The sequence below is a fragment of the Neofelis nebulosa genome, chromosome 11 (genome assembly GCF_028018385.1).
Source record: "Neofelis nebulosa isolate mNeoNeb1 chromosome 11, mNeoNeb1.pri, whole genome shotgun sequence".
Lineage (NCBI taxonomy): Eukaryota > Metazoa > Chordata > Mammalia > Carnivora > Felidae > Neofelis > Neofelis nebulosa.
In genome coordinates, this window is record NC_080792.1 from 66,870,458 (window position 1) to 66,882,301 (window position 11,844).

Consider the following 11,844-nt stretch of genomic DNA (forward strand, 5'->3'; position numbering starts at 1 on the left):
GGGCCAGGAACCCCCTCTGAGCTTCAAGTACAGCCAGGACATCTCCCCATGGACCAGAAAGTCCACAAACAAGATCTGGGGGACAGCTGTAGAAACAGGCTTCTGTGGTAGAGTCAAGGGTGCTGCACTCCTGAAGGCCCCGGGGAGATACACTGACAGCCACCTCCATCCTTTGCCTGAAGCTTCTCGTTCTGTCCAAAAGCAGCAAGTCACTTGCTCCATAACTTGGAAACCTTCTGCTCCCACAGAGCTCAGGCATTCCTGGCTCCTCGGAGGGGGAAGATTTACCCCCTCAGGCAGGAGTATGCCAGGTCCCATGGGAGCTCCTTGCCTGCAGTCAACCACAGCAGTGTCCCACACTGTGTCTGGACATTCACCACTCCCCTCCCCCCAGGTCCACAAGCACCCCTTCTGGAAGGGCCCCACCGTGTTTGGAGGAGAAGGCAACAGAAGCCAAGTTACAGCCACATCCCGTGGGACCTGGCTCCTCTGCTGGGGTCAAGGCCCACGTGGTATGATGGGTGACCAGGTAGAGGTGAGCATGACCCTCCCACCAGCGTGCATGTTCTCCCCTGCCATAGCACAGCCAAGTCCCTGCTGGGTGCTCTGCCAGTGCTCCCACACTGGCAGGGCCAGGCTGGGCTGGCTGGGGCAGCAGGAGTGAGCTTTATGGACAAAGGCACAGTGATACCTGACAGACTAGCAGCTGCAGCATATGAGGTGTGAACAACCAGTGTGCCCCAAGGCCAGGAGAGGCTTCCTGAGGCCGGGCCACTGAGGCCAGCAGTTGCACACTTCTCCTCGGGACCGAGAGACAGGCCAATCTTGCTGGACCGAAAGGAAACGCCAGGGAGGGTGGCTGAGGGGCTGCAGGGCAGGCAGGCTGGGCAGGCAAGGCCGCTCCATAAACAGGCACCTCAAGCTGCAGCTGAGGATGCCTGTCACCCCCAGGAGCAAGTCCAGGGAGCTTGGCAAGATAGCAGGAAGTCCCACTCGGAAGCATTTTCAGCCAGCCTGCCCCCACAAACTTACAGGCAGGGGTGGGAACCCAGCCAACGAAAGGCCAGCAGCATTTTTGTCCGTGGTGAACACACGGAAAAGCTTGTTTTACAGGAAGTGTGACCATTCCCATGCACCAGTGCCAGCCTCTGGGGCCCACTTCCACCAAGAGATCTGGTCTGCAGCAGCAAGCTGCCCAGGGCTGACAACAGCACCCAGACAACGCTCATCCTTAGGCATGGAATGGGGGCCAACCCCCATGGGCTTATGCCCAGGCAGCTCCTCTGAACCTGATTCCACTTGAAGAGGGGGTCCCTAAACACAATGGTGGTAATGCATTTTCTGACAGGGATCCATGTGTTTGCTCCTATGACAGAGGCTACCTCAGACAGGGGGGTCCTCCCCCCGACAACTCACAGATATGCAAATAACATGCCTACAGATGCACCGCATGCTCAGAATGGGCTGTAGGGTTCTGTGCACATACACGTGTCTAGGTCCACACATTCACAGGGAAGGGAAGGACAGGGAAGGACCGGGGACAGTGAATGCAGTCCTGAGGGGCCTGCTGCCTCTAAGCTCATGTGAGGCAGAAATTCTCTCCATTACACAGGTGGCAAAATGAGACTTGCCAAAGTTCAGCATCTTGTGCAAGCCAGAGGGGGATGGGATGCAGGACACAATGACAGGGACCAGGAGGCCACAGTGGGCACTGTGAAGTGGACACCTAGAGCAGGGTGGAAGCACAGGGGCAGAGCTGTACTGGCCCTGGGCTACCCTCCTGGCCACCACTACGCATGGCTCCCATTTGCACTCTGATTTTCAGGGGAGGAACATAGGGTCTTGGTGGTGGAAAGGCTGCCATCTCCCAGGGGACAGCACCCTGGATTGGATACCTGGCCAACTCCATGCTTCCTGGCTTCCCCTACCCTGTAGGTCCACACAGGCTGCCCACCTCCCTACTCGTGGCCTTCAGAAAACCTTGGCTACGGTGCAAAAGTGTCAAGGTGAACAACACTGTGCACTCAGGACTTCATGGGGCTTGAGATGTGGCACTCCCAGTGGCCAGGAGGCATCCCTGTGCTGACCACACAGCACCTGCACTTCGCCACCTGTGTGGCAGAGTGTGGGCTCACTGTCAGCCCAGGCCCCCTGTTGCTCAGGCACATAGGGGGAGAGCAGCCCAGGATACTCCTCTCCACTGTCTGGTGGCCCCACCTGGCAAGTGGATGAGCACCCATCACACACAGGCCCCAACCCTGGCTGTGCACCCCTGAGGCCAGGAGAGAAGGAATGGGCTGCCAAGGGCACCCTGCAGGCTAGGGGCTCTTCCCAGGCTGTCAACACCCTTGTAACAGAGATCATGTCACCCATCTACAAATGAGGAAAGCACAGCCCGAAGAGAAAGTGAGCTCAAGACTCCCGCTGTCCAGGACAGCATGCTTAGCCAGGCAGTCCACCAACATGACGCCCCCGGCTTAAGAAATGACCACTGCTGGAGCCAAGCAAGGAAAACACCACCTCTGTGTTTACGATAATATGCGTTTTTAAAATTAGACAAGACAATTTAAAGAACAGGGTGGGGAGGTAGTGGGAATGTTTCTCTACCAAATAATGAAGACTCACTACAAAACTAGATAATTGGTGGGGGACAGACTGGACCAGAGAGCCAGGTATGTATGAGAAAGATGGCACCTTGGACACATTGGGCCAGCACGGCATCCTGAACCTGATGCTGGCAGGTCCGTGCCCCGTGGGAAAAAGTGAGATGGGATCCTCTACTGGTTAGGGCAGAATAGGTCACGCTGTGGAAAACACAAGCCCCCAAACTCAGAAGCTCCACACATCAGATTACATGTCCAGCACAGGTGGGCAGAGGAGCCCTGCTCATCACTGGCCATCTGATGGCCACAGCAGAGCCACGCCATTAGTTACAAGCTAACTCAAGAGTCGATGTAAAAGGTAAAACATTAAAACTGGGAAGTATAGGGTAATGTCTCTCCTTCAGGTACACAAAGATTTCTGAAAGAAGAAGAAAAAGTTCCCAGACATTACTGGGCATATCCTGCTGCCGTGGCCTGGAGGGGCTCTGCAGCTCAGCACTCAGCGATGCTCAAAGGGTGCTCACCACAACACTGTCTGCAATAGCAAAAATGAAAAACAAGAAATCCATCTTGGCCATTATTATGGGCAAATAGTGCTTCCCCCTCCCCCCACCCCCAAATTCACACTGAAGTTCTGACCACCACTACCTCAGAGGGTGACTCTATTAGGAAACAGGGTCTTCAAAGACATAATTAAGGTTAAATGAGGTCATATGGGTGGCCTCTAATCCCATATGACTAGTGTCCTTATAAGATGGAGTTAGAGCACAGACGGACAACCATGTGAGGACACAGGGAAAAGATGGCCATCATAAGTCAAGGGGACAGACCTCAGGAGAAACAACCCTGCCAACACCTTGATCTTGGGCTTCCAGCCTCCAGAACCATGAGGAATACATTCTGTAGTTTAAGCCATGCAGCCTTAGTAAACAGGCATCTTCCCGTGGGTATTGACGAAGGCTGGCCCTACTTCGGTGATGGCTGCACCACTGAGCATCCTGTTCATCTTCTCCATGCTGACGGCCCCACCTCACGGGGGGATTAGCTGCTTATCCCTCGAACTTAGGTGTGGTTTGGCAGCTTCCTTTGGGCATGGGAATGGAAAAGGAGGGACAAGTATCACTTGTGGTTCGCTGTGGTCTTTCCCTTGCCTCGGTGGTTTTGGAGAAATGTGTCCAGTGAGCTCCTATCAACACGGGTCCTTTGTAACAGGCAGAGGGCACCCCAGCTGATCTGTGACAGGTAAGTGGTGAGATGTGGGAGGTTTTTACTGCAGCACAATCTGGCCCATCCTGATTGTTATGACAGGACAACAGCTCTATTTACCTTGTTCCTCACTATAGGACCATGGGGCTGTTTGCAGTTCTGCTGTTAATGCAGTGACTGCCCACTAGGCAGTCAACAGGGCTCAGACCACTGCGTGGGTTTTATCTCAATCCTCCCACTACCCTATGAGGTCAGGTGACAGCAAGGACCATGATTTGCAAGTGGAGCTCAAGTCCATGCTCTGAAGCCCTACACCAAGGAATAAACAACAGCCATCTGCATGTAGGCAAGTGATCAGGGTCTGCACACTTAGAAATGTTATGTGGGTGAATTGTAGTATTGTAATATTTGATATTCTCACCAACAAGAAAAAGCCTATTTCTCCATGTCTTCAACAATTCTGGATATCTAGAACTTTTAAAGTCCTGGGATCACAGGCAGAAAAAAAAAATCACCATACTTCCCTGTAGTACTTTTATGATTTTTCAAATACTGAAATCTTTAGTCCATCTGGAGTAGAGCCTGGCAGAGTGAGGTGGGTATCCAGTTTTACCATTTTCCAGATGGCTAACCAGTTGTTCCAACTCCTTTTAGTGAATAATCCATTTCAGCCCCATTAATTTGAAACAATACCTTTAAGCATGAACTAAATTCCTGCATTTATTTGGCTTTCTTTCAAAGTTCTCTATTCTTCTCTGTTCGTCCATCCACACCAAATTTCAAGTAACTTCATTGCTGCAGCTTTATAAAAAGTTCTGTATCTCATAGGACCTTATCCTTAATACTTCTGGTGTTAAAGTTTTCCTTGGAGACATGTATGTTAAAAACTGTTCCACAGAGCTCACAAATATCCTATCTTTAGGAAATAAAATCTCCAGGTATTTCCAAGGCAAGTAAAGGACAGACCTGATGATCTGGTAGGTAGACCCAAGCACATCAGCTGGACCCTGAGCATATCCAGCAAACACTTTCAGACTGTCCTGCACCCAGGAGCATCTTCTTCCATCTCCCATGTGAGAGCCAGGAGTGGCGAATGGCCCAAGGATCCTCCTCTCATCATGCATGGTAGGGCCTTCTCCTTCTCCCCGCTCAGAATGGGAAAGGAGCTAGGTCACTGCATATGGCCAAAGACGGCACAGCATTGGCTGGCAGTGAAACTATCACTTTGCAACACCATATGCACTGCCTATCTACAAGGCCAGGCCAGAGCCCTCCCACCCTCTCCTGATCCCACCCTCAAGTGGCCATTGCCACTGAGACCCTGACCTCCTTTCTTTTCCTTTGTGGCAAGGGCTCAACCACAACAGGAGACATTTTCCAAATTAAAACATTGGTCACCTAGGCTCTCCACACATCCTCTTGGGCCTGCCTTGGGACAGGTGGCCCTCAGGAGAGGTATGCCAGACTATAAACCAAGCTTGCAGAAGCTGTCTGGGGCCCAAGGGAGAAAAGGTCCACAGGGCCAGAGGGGCCAAAGGAAAATGGCAATCTTGAGCTGACGGGATTCATCTCAGGTCCACTAAATGTAGATGAGAAAGGTGGCCTGCGCAGATGCCAGCAATAGTGCGGGTGTCAACTAAGTGACTCGGCCATCATCCCAGAGAGCAACTCCAGGTTCTACTGTCAGAGGCATCTTACCAGCTCAAACAATATCGCCAACAATATCAGACCCATTGGCAGGCCAGGGAGTGGGAAGCAGTCTGACCTGGGTCTACAAAAGGACGGTCCAGACATGAGCAATAGTGGAGGGGCAGCAGTGTATCTGGGGCTGGGCTACAATGTGCAGGGATTTCCCACACTTGATCAGAACCAGGCTGCAGTCATTTCTTCTGTGGGCTTGCTTGTTTGCTTTTCAGGTTGTATCAGCTTCCCACCTATTTCTAAGATTTTCAACTGTTTTATTTACAAGCCAACTGTGCCTTAAAATAGCTCACGCTTAAAACCATGTGAACCCAGAGCCTTTTAAAGTGATAATTACTAAATAATCCCAATGGTGTCTATTTTACTTAAAAATTTTTACCAGATGTTTGCTTACTACTGTTTTTTCTCTAAAATAGTTTTAGTAGCAGTTCATGCTTCCACTTTATTTGTTCTTCCTACTTTCCTGGAAAAGTGTTGTTTCCAGCTGTAAAACTAAAGGGGCTTGACACTCTTGCCTAATTGTTCATCACAGTAGGTACACTGTACCCATCCTGTGTTAAACTTGGCTTGAGGGAGCTTCTGAGCTCAGTTCTCATTATTAGAAAACCCATCCTGTGCAGAACGGATCTTTCTTCATTCCAATCCTCTGGCCCCTTGGCCTCACAGCTCTGGTCTGCTTCCTGCTCCTTCACTCCAGCTCTAGGAAGTCAGTTTTCAAGGCCACATTCCACCTGCCAAGACTCCCATTCCCACCTATTCAGCCCAACTCCTTCCTTCAACCAGATCCTTCGATTTTCAAAGCCCCACCCACCAGAAACCTGCAACACTGAACCTAGAGTGCTCATGGCTAGGGCCTAGCCTGTTCTCAACAGAACAGACAACAGTGCTTCTGCCAACAAAATAAGGGCTCTGCTCATCAGCTGCCACCACACCACAGGATCAGCCATGGATTTAACATGTTTAATGAGCACCAGTTGTGTACCAGGGACACAAAGCTGATTAGGATGGAGCTCCTGCCCTAGAGGCTCACAATCTACCCAAAGATACAAGTCATTTATAGTGTTACGGTTTAAGTGTTGAGTCAGCAATGCCCAACAGTGGGCAGGGAGGCAGTGAATGCTGAATAGCAGAAAGTGGGAAGGCAACAATGGGCAAAGGCACTGAGACACAGAAATTCATGCCAACTTCTGAAAACACCAGGTGTTAACTACAATGTTAATATACAGAAGGGGGAAATGCTTGGAACTTAGTTAAGACTGGCAATGAGGCTTGTATCCCATCTCCCTAGCTGTCCCAGGCTGCTGGTATACCCATAGGGAAGCATCTTTCTCTGCCATCCCACTAGTACTAAATGATCAAAGTGGCCACTTCCTCCATGCAGCCTTCCTTAAATTCTAGCCCAGAGGACAAAGGTCACAGAGAGCCAAGATGGGGAAGGGGGCCTAAGTACAGATACCATCCAGGAACAGATCTAAACAGGGCTGGCATGGCAGACCCAGTCCAGTCTAGCCAACACTGAATGAGGGATCTGGGGAGGGGGTGGTTATGAAGACATACAGATATCTGAATGGGGACTGCTGTATGGAACTCTGTCCAACTAACGGCAATGCAGCTGGCAATGCACAGGGAGGCAGCCTCTGGGTGACTGGAGAAGTCAGAGAATGAAGAGTACATGGTAGAGCCCAATATTCTGCTATAAGAGGAGGTGGGGTGGTGAGGACAAGGGGGCTGTCTGTGTTCAGACAGGGCAGAGCCCAAACAGGTGCACCTCCAATAAAGCAATAAAACAAGTGGCCCAGCAATAAAGCAAGTGGATAAGGCAATACCTGGCACACTATGGCTACAGTCATCTGGCAATGCCACTCTGTCCTGCTGGGGCAATGTGGGGCTTTTCAGCTATGCAGGCCACTTCACCACAAGGGGCACTACTGAATCTGCCTGGACTGTGTTCAGAATCCAGGGCTGTGGGGTAGGGAGCAAGAGAAACTGCTAGCTCTCTTGGGGTCTCTGGGGTGTCTGCAACCTGCTGAGGGGTACCTAAGGATGCCTTCTGGTCTCCCTCTGTCTTAGAAACTTCCTCCTTTGTCTTCTGGGTTTCTGGACCCTGGTGGAACTGGATCTGGTTTCTGGGCAGGCGGGTTAGAGATTCTGAAAGTGCAGGGACAGGTGTGGGGACCGCCTACCCTGGCTGGGATGAGGCTGGCCTCACAGGACCAGCATCAGCCCTGCATGCGGAACTAGACAAGGTGAGGGACTCCACAGACCCAAGGCTGCTCTCCTTGGCCAGCTGCTACTCAGGGAGACCATTTCTGGATGTAGAGTTGGAAGTATAAACAGCAAAGGTGGCCACAGCAACTGGGACGGCACCCACGTTGAATGCCAGGACCTCCGAATACCTAGATAAGTACTGCCTCACCACAGGCAGCTGCGGGGCCACTGGTGACTGGCTTGAGGCAGGGGCCAGGGGGCAAGGCGCTGCAGCATGGTACTCAGCAAAACTGTTCAGGTCTTGAACGACATCCTCGAGATCCTGGCAGAAGAGCTCATAATCGTCAGGAAGGGGCAGGTCCCCGACGAGGTAGGGGGGGTGCTCACGCCCGGGCTTGGCCGGTCAGGTGCCCAAGGATCTCACAGACGTGACTGAGGTTGTCCTGACAGTTCTCAAAGCAAAAGGACATGTAATCACCCAACTGAGCCCAAAATCGGTCCACAAGCCATGGGGAGTCATCAAAGGTGCCTGGGTCCAAGCTTGGCACCTAGTAGAAGTCCACGCTGAGGGGTCATGGGCTGGGCATGCACAGAGCCAGGGGTCCCCTTTCTGTGGGCTTACCACCAGGAGCACTGCTGGCTGTGCTCTTCTGCTCCATGGTCGTATGCACGCATACGGGGTCCCCACAGCAGGGCCGCTCAATCCAGGGATCCACTAGGGGGGCATATGTGACCCCAAGAGAGACCTGGTCCATCTGCTGCCAAGGGTGTGTGTTGGCGTAACTGGCTGCTGCTGGGATGGGATTGCAAGGGCCGTGCCGATGGCGCCAGCAACAGGGCATGCTGGGAGCAGAGGGGAGCTGCCACACCAACTAGAAGAGGAAGGGGGAAGAAAGGAAGAGATGGTGCAGCGGGGAGGGTGGGCAGGACACAGCAGGACAGAGATGGGCTGAAGAGGTGTCTGGCAAACCCAGATGTTCCAGGCAAGTGCTGAGGGTCAGAGGAGCTGACAGCTGTGGCCTCAGGAGAGCTGAGAAGAGCTGATGGGACTGTCAGATGCAGGCCACCATCCAAGGCAATCCTGTCCAAAAACAAGGTGGGGAAGAGCGGGAACTAGGCCCAACCATCTCCACCGTGCAGCAAAAGGAGGCAATACGCAGGCAAACCCCAGGTATCCCACTAGGAGCTGTGACTGGAAGGAGGGCCCAAGAGGCAGGCCTGAGAGGCCTGAGAAGGTGGGCAAATGCCACCTGTGATGTTTCATGGGCAAGGTGTGATGGCAGATGCTATCAGTCCCAGGAGAAGGAAAAGGGGCCAGATCAGAAGCCCCTGGGCTTCCTTGGACAGCCTGGCTGGCTGTCAGGGATTTTCAGGAGAACAACAAAAGCAACCTTTAACTGAGTGCTCTATCTATGGCAAACACTGACCCCTTGATGAGGCTGATACTCTTATCGTACCAGAGGCAAAGTGGTGAGTGAAGTCACTTGTCTGCAGCCACACACCAATCAGTAAGTGACTGAGGCAGGTGAACCTGGCTCTAAAGACCATATGATTAACCACCACACATCACCATGCTGGTTATGAACTACGTTTCAATCCACTGAGAAGGAGCCCCCAGTCACCCCAAACACTGTGAGCGTTAAGTAAGCAGACGAGGTCACAAGATCCTTTTACATCAAAGCACTAGGAGCTTGGAAGGGGCTACCTGCATGCCAGACAGAAGCCTGGGGTCCCACTATTCTCTGGTGCCCACCAGCCTCTCCACCCATGCTTTCCAGACTTACCTCACCACTCAGAGTCCAGCGTGCTGACAACACCACCCTCATCCTAAACACCACCTCCCTGTCCTCATCCTTGTCAACAGCACAGGATACAATCCCTCAAGTTTAATCTCACTCGCTGTGTCTTCTTTCACCACCTCAAAGTCACTCCAGTAAAGGGCCTGGAGGGCAGTGGTCATCAACCCTGAGCAGTCCAAAAAGCCCCGAAGTGGGAAAGGAGGCTGCAATCATCACCAAGTACAGTTCCCTTCCAATGCCAGGAGCCCTCTCTCAGGGCTCTCCCACTGCCTAACCTGACAGTGGCCACTTCCCAAGTATCTCTGCAAAGGGAGGTCCACTCACAGCTGCCACAGAACACACTCTGCAACGCCTCCACACATATCCCAATGTTCCATCAGCTCACATCCTGGGCACCACGGTCTGCACACACCTTTGTGCACAGTTGCCTATGTGTTTATCTACCCCTGCCCCCACCACAGTGAGTTCCTCCAGGGAAACACAGCTCTGCTGATCTTTCTGCTGCGCACCTCCCAGGGTGGCCTGCAGCATCTGAAGCTGCTAGGGCCACCAGCACCTACTTCTGCCACCTAAGCATTCAGGAACCTCTCAGGTATGGCCCCCACTCTGGGGGGTGATTCTTCCACCTGAAAGCCTTCTCATCCTAACAGAGAAAAACAATATAACAGAGCCTGCCAGCAGCAGTGGCTCAAGTGGCAGCACACAAATGCAATCCACTCGGGACTCCAGTCCAGTTCCTCATCAAGCTCTGAAAACCAATGACGATGAACGCCAGTGACCACGAACCACACTCCAAGCTCCTGCCACCAATCTAAGGTTAAGTGCCAGGCTGCGCACAAAAACCACATCCCATGCCCAATACACAGTGCACTACCCAGGTCTCTGCCCTGGCTTCCTCCCAGTCCCAAACTCCTACCCCCGGTCAGAACCCTAGCTGTCCCCTGCCTGCTCATCAGCATGCCTGTGTACCCCTGTAGCATCAGGGTGGAGGCTCCCCTGCGCCACCCAGCCAGCCCTGCTTGGCCGTGAACCTTCTTAAGTTTGGGTCTCTTAACACTTTTGAGAACCTTAGCCCTCCCACAGCTATTAGTTTGTTGACCCCTCTTCCTTCTCTCCCCACCCTAACACTGAGGAATTTGGGCCCTTCTGGACTGCACAGCGCTTTACTCAAGGAACAGGTACCGGGACGCACACGCATTTGCCTCTGCAAAGCCAAAAGCCAGCACCTACAACGCTGGAGCGTTCTCGGCTCCTAGGAGACTAGGGACCCCGGGGGTAGAACAACTTGCCCAAAGCTTCGCAGCAAGTGGAGGGCAGACCACTGCACCACCCCCTTCTTAAACGCCATGCAGGAAACCGCGGGGATATGAGCTCACAAGTCCCACTGCAAAAAGAAGCCGACCGACCTGAGGCTCCACGAGGCGTCTGCGAAGAGGGTCCACGGATCTGCGACCGGAGGCTACAGACCCGTCTCCCTCCCAGGGCGAGACTCCCAAGTGCCACCTAAAAAGCGCAGAACAAGATCGGCCGCCGTGAGGTGAGAAAGGGCGCGGGGGACACCTTCGAACACAGCTGGAACCACCAGAAAATGACTCCAGGCTCTCCCCCGCCCACGGCGCGGACCGAGAAACTGAGGCCCGCCTTTCCGAAGGGCAACAGGGCTCCGAGCGCCTCTCCGCTGACAGGAAGTTGGGAAGGACGGAGGGGCGGGGCCCCCGCCGGGCACTCGGGTTCCCGCCGCCCCACTGACCCTCCGTCCAAAGTCTGCGACACCCGCTCCAGCAGGGGCTAAGTTCCAAGCCTAACCACTTCGCGCAGCCACGCCCCCAGCGTGCGCGTGGCCGCCTCATACGTCCCCGCGCCGGTACCCGGCGCGTCCCACACTAGTCTCCCTGTAGGGCTGCGCCTGCGCTGTGAGCCTTGAGGCCCATAGCTGCGCAGGCGCTCTCAGGCCCTGCCAGCGCGGCAGTGAGGCGCGGGGGGTGATGGGAGCGCGCTCAGTCCCGCGACGCCGCGCCAAGTGCTTGGAGCAGACCCAGCTGCGTGGGCAGGCGTGGGGTGGCCAGGGCTGGCGGTGTTCAGCGGGCCGGCGCGAAACGCACTGGGGCTGAGGAATGGATAGCAGGAGGGAGGGACGGGGCACCCAACTGGCTCTCCCAGGGATGTTGGAGCCGTTGACACTGCCCTCAAATCAGCTGGGCCCTGGGGCGCTACCGAACGTCTGGAGGGTTGCTGGGAACAGAGCCCACCAGGGAGGGTTTGGCCATAGAGGCCTTCGACGCTTTGGTGGAAAGTGTCTCTCACCACCCAGCGCCCCATGTTCTAAA

The 11,844-nt window shown here is 53.7% G+C and overlaps 2 protein-coding genes across 3 annotated transcripts in view; both read right to left on the reverse strand.

The window, feature by feature from the left end:
* GNB1L (G protein subunit beta 1 like) overlaps positions 1 to 11,011 on the reverse strand; it is a 60,115-nt gene extending 49,104 nt beyond the window's left edge. Inside the window, exon 1 of one of the 2 annotated variants that reach the window (XM_058693006.1) lies at positions 10,924 to 11,011. The gene's annotated coding sequence lies outside the window, so the exon portion shown is untranslated. Of the gene's footprint in view, positions 1 to 8,340; positions 8,412 to 10,923 lie in introns of those variants that run through there. The other variant, XM_058693007.1, reaches the window with a different exon arrangement.
* Positions 6,457 to 11,020, reverse strand: RTL10 (retrotransposon Gag like 10). The gene is given in 5 exon segments (XM_058693005.1): positions 6,457 to 7,615; positions 7,617 to 7,653; positions 7,656 to 8,097; positions 8,099 to 8,799; positions 10,924 to 11,020. Coding segments are annotated over 4 exon segments (1,200 nt in total). The 5' UTR covers positions 8,561 to 8,799; positions 10,924 to 11,020; the 3' UTR covers positions 6,457 to 7,356.
* Positions 11,021 to 11,844: the final 824 nt, after the last annotated feature.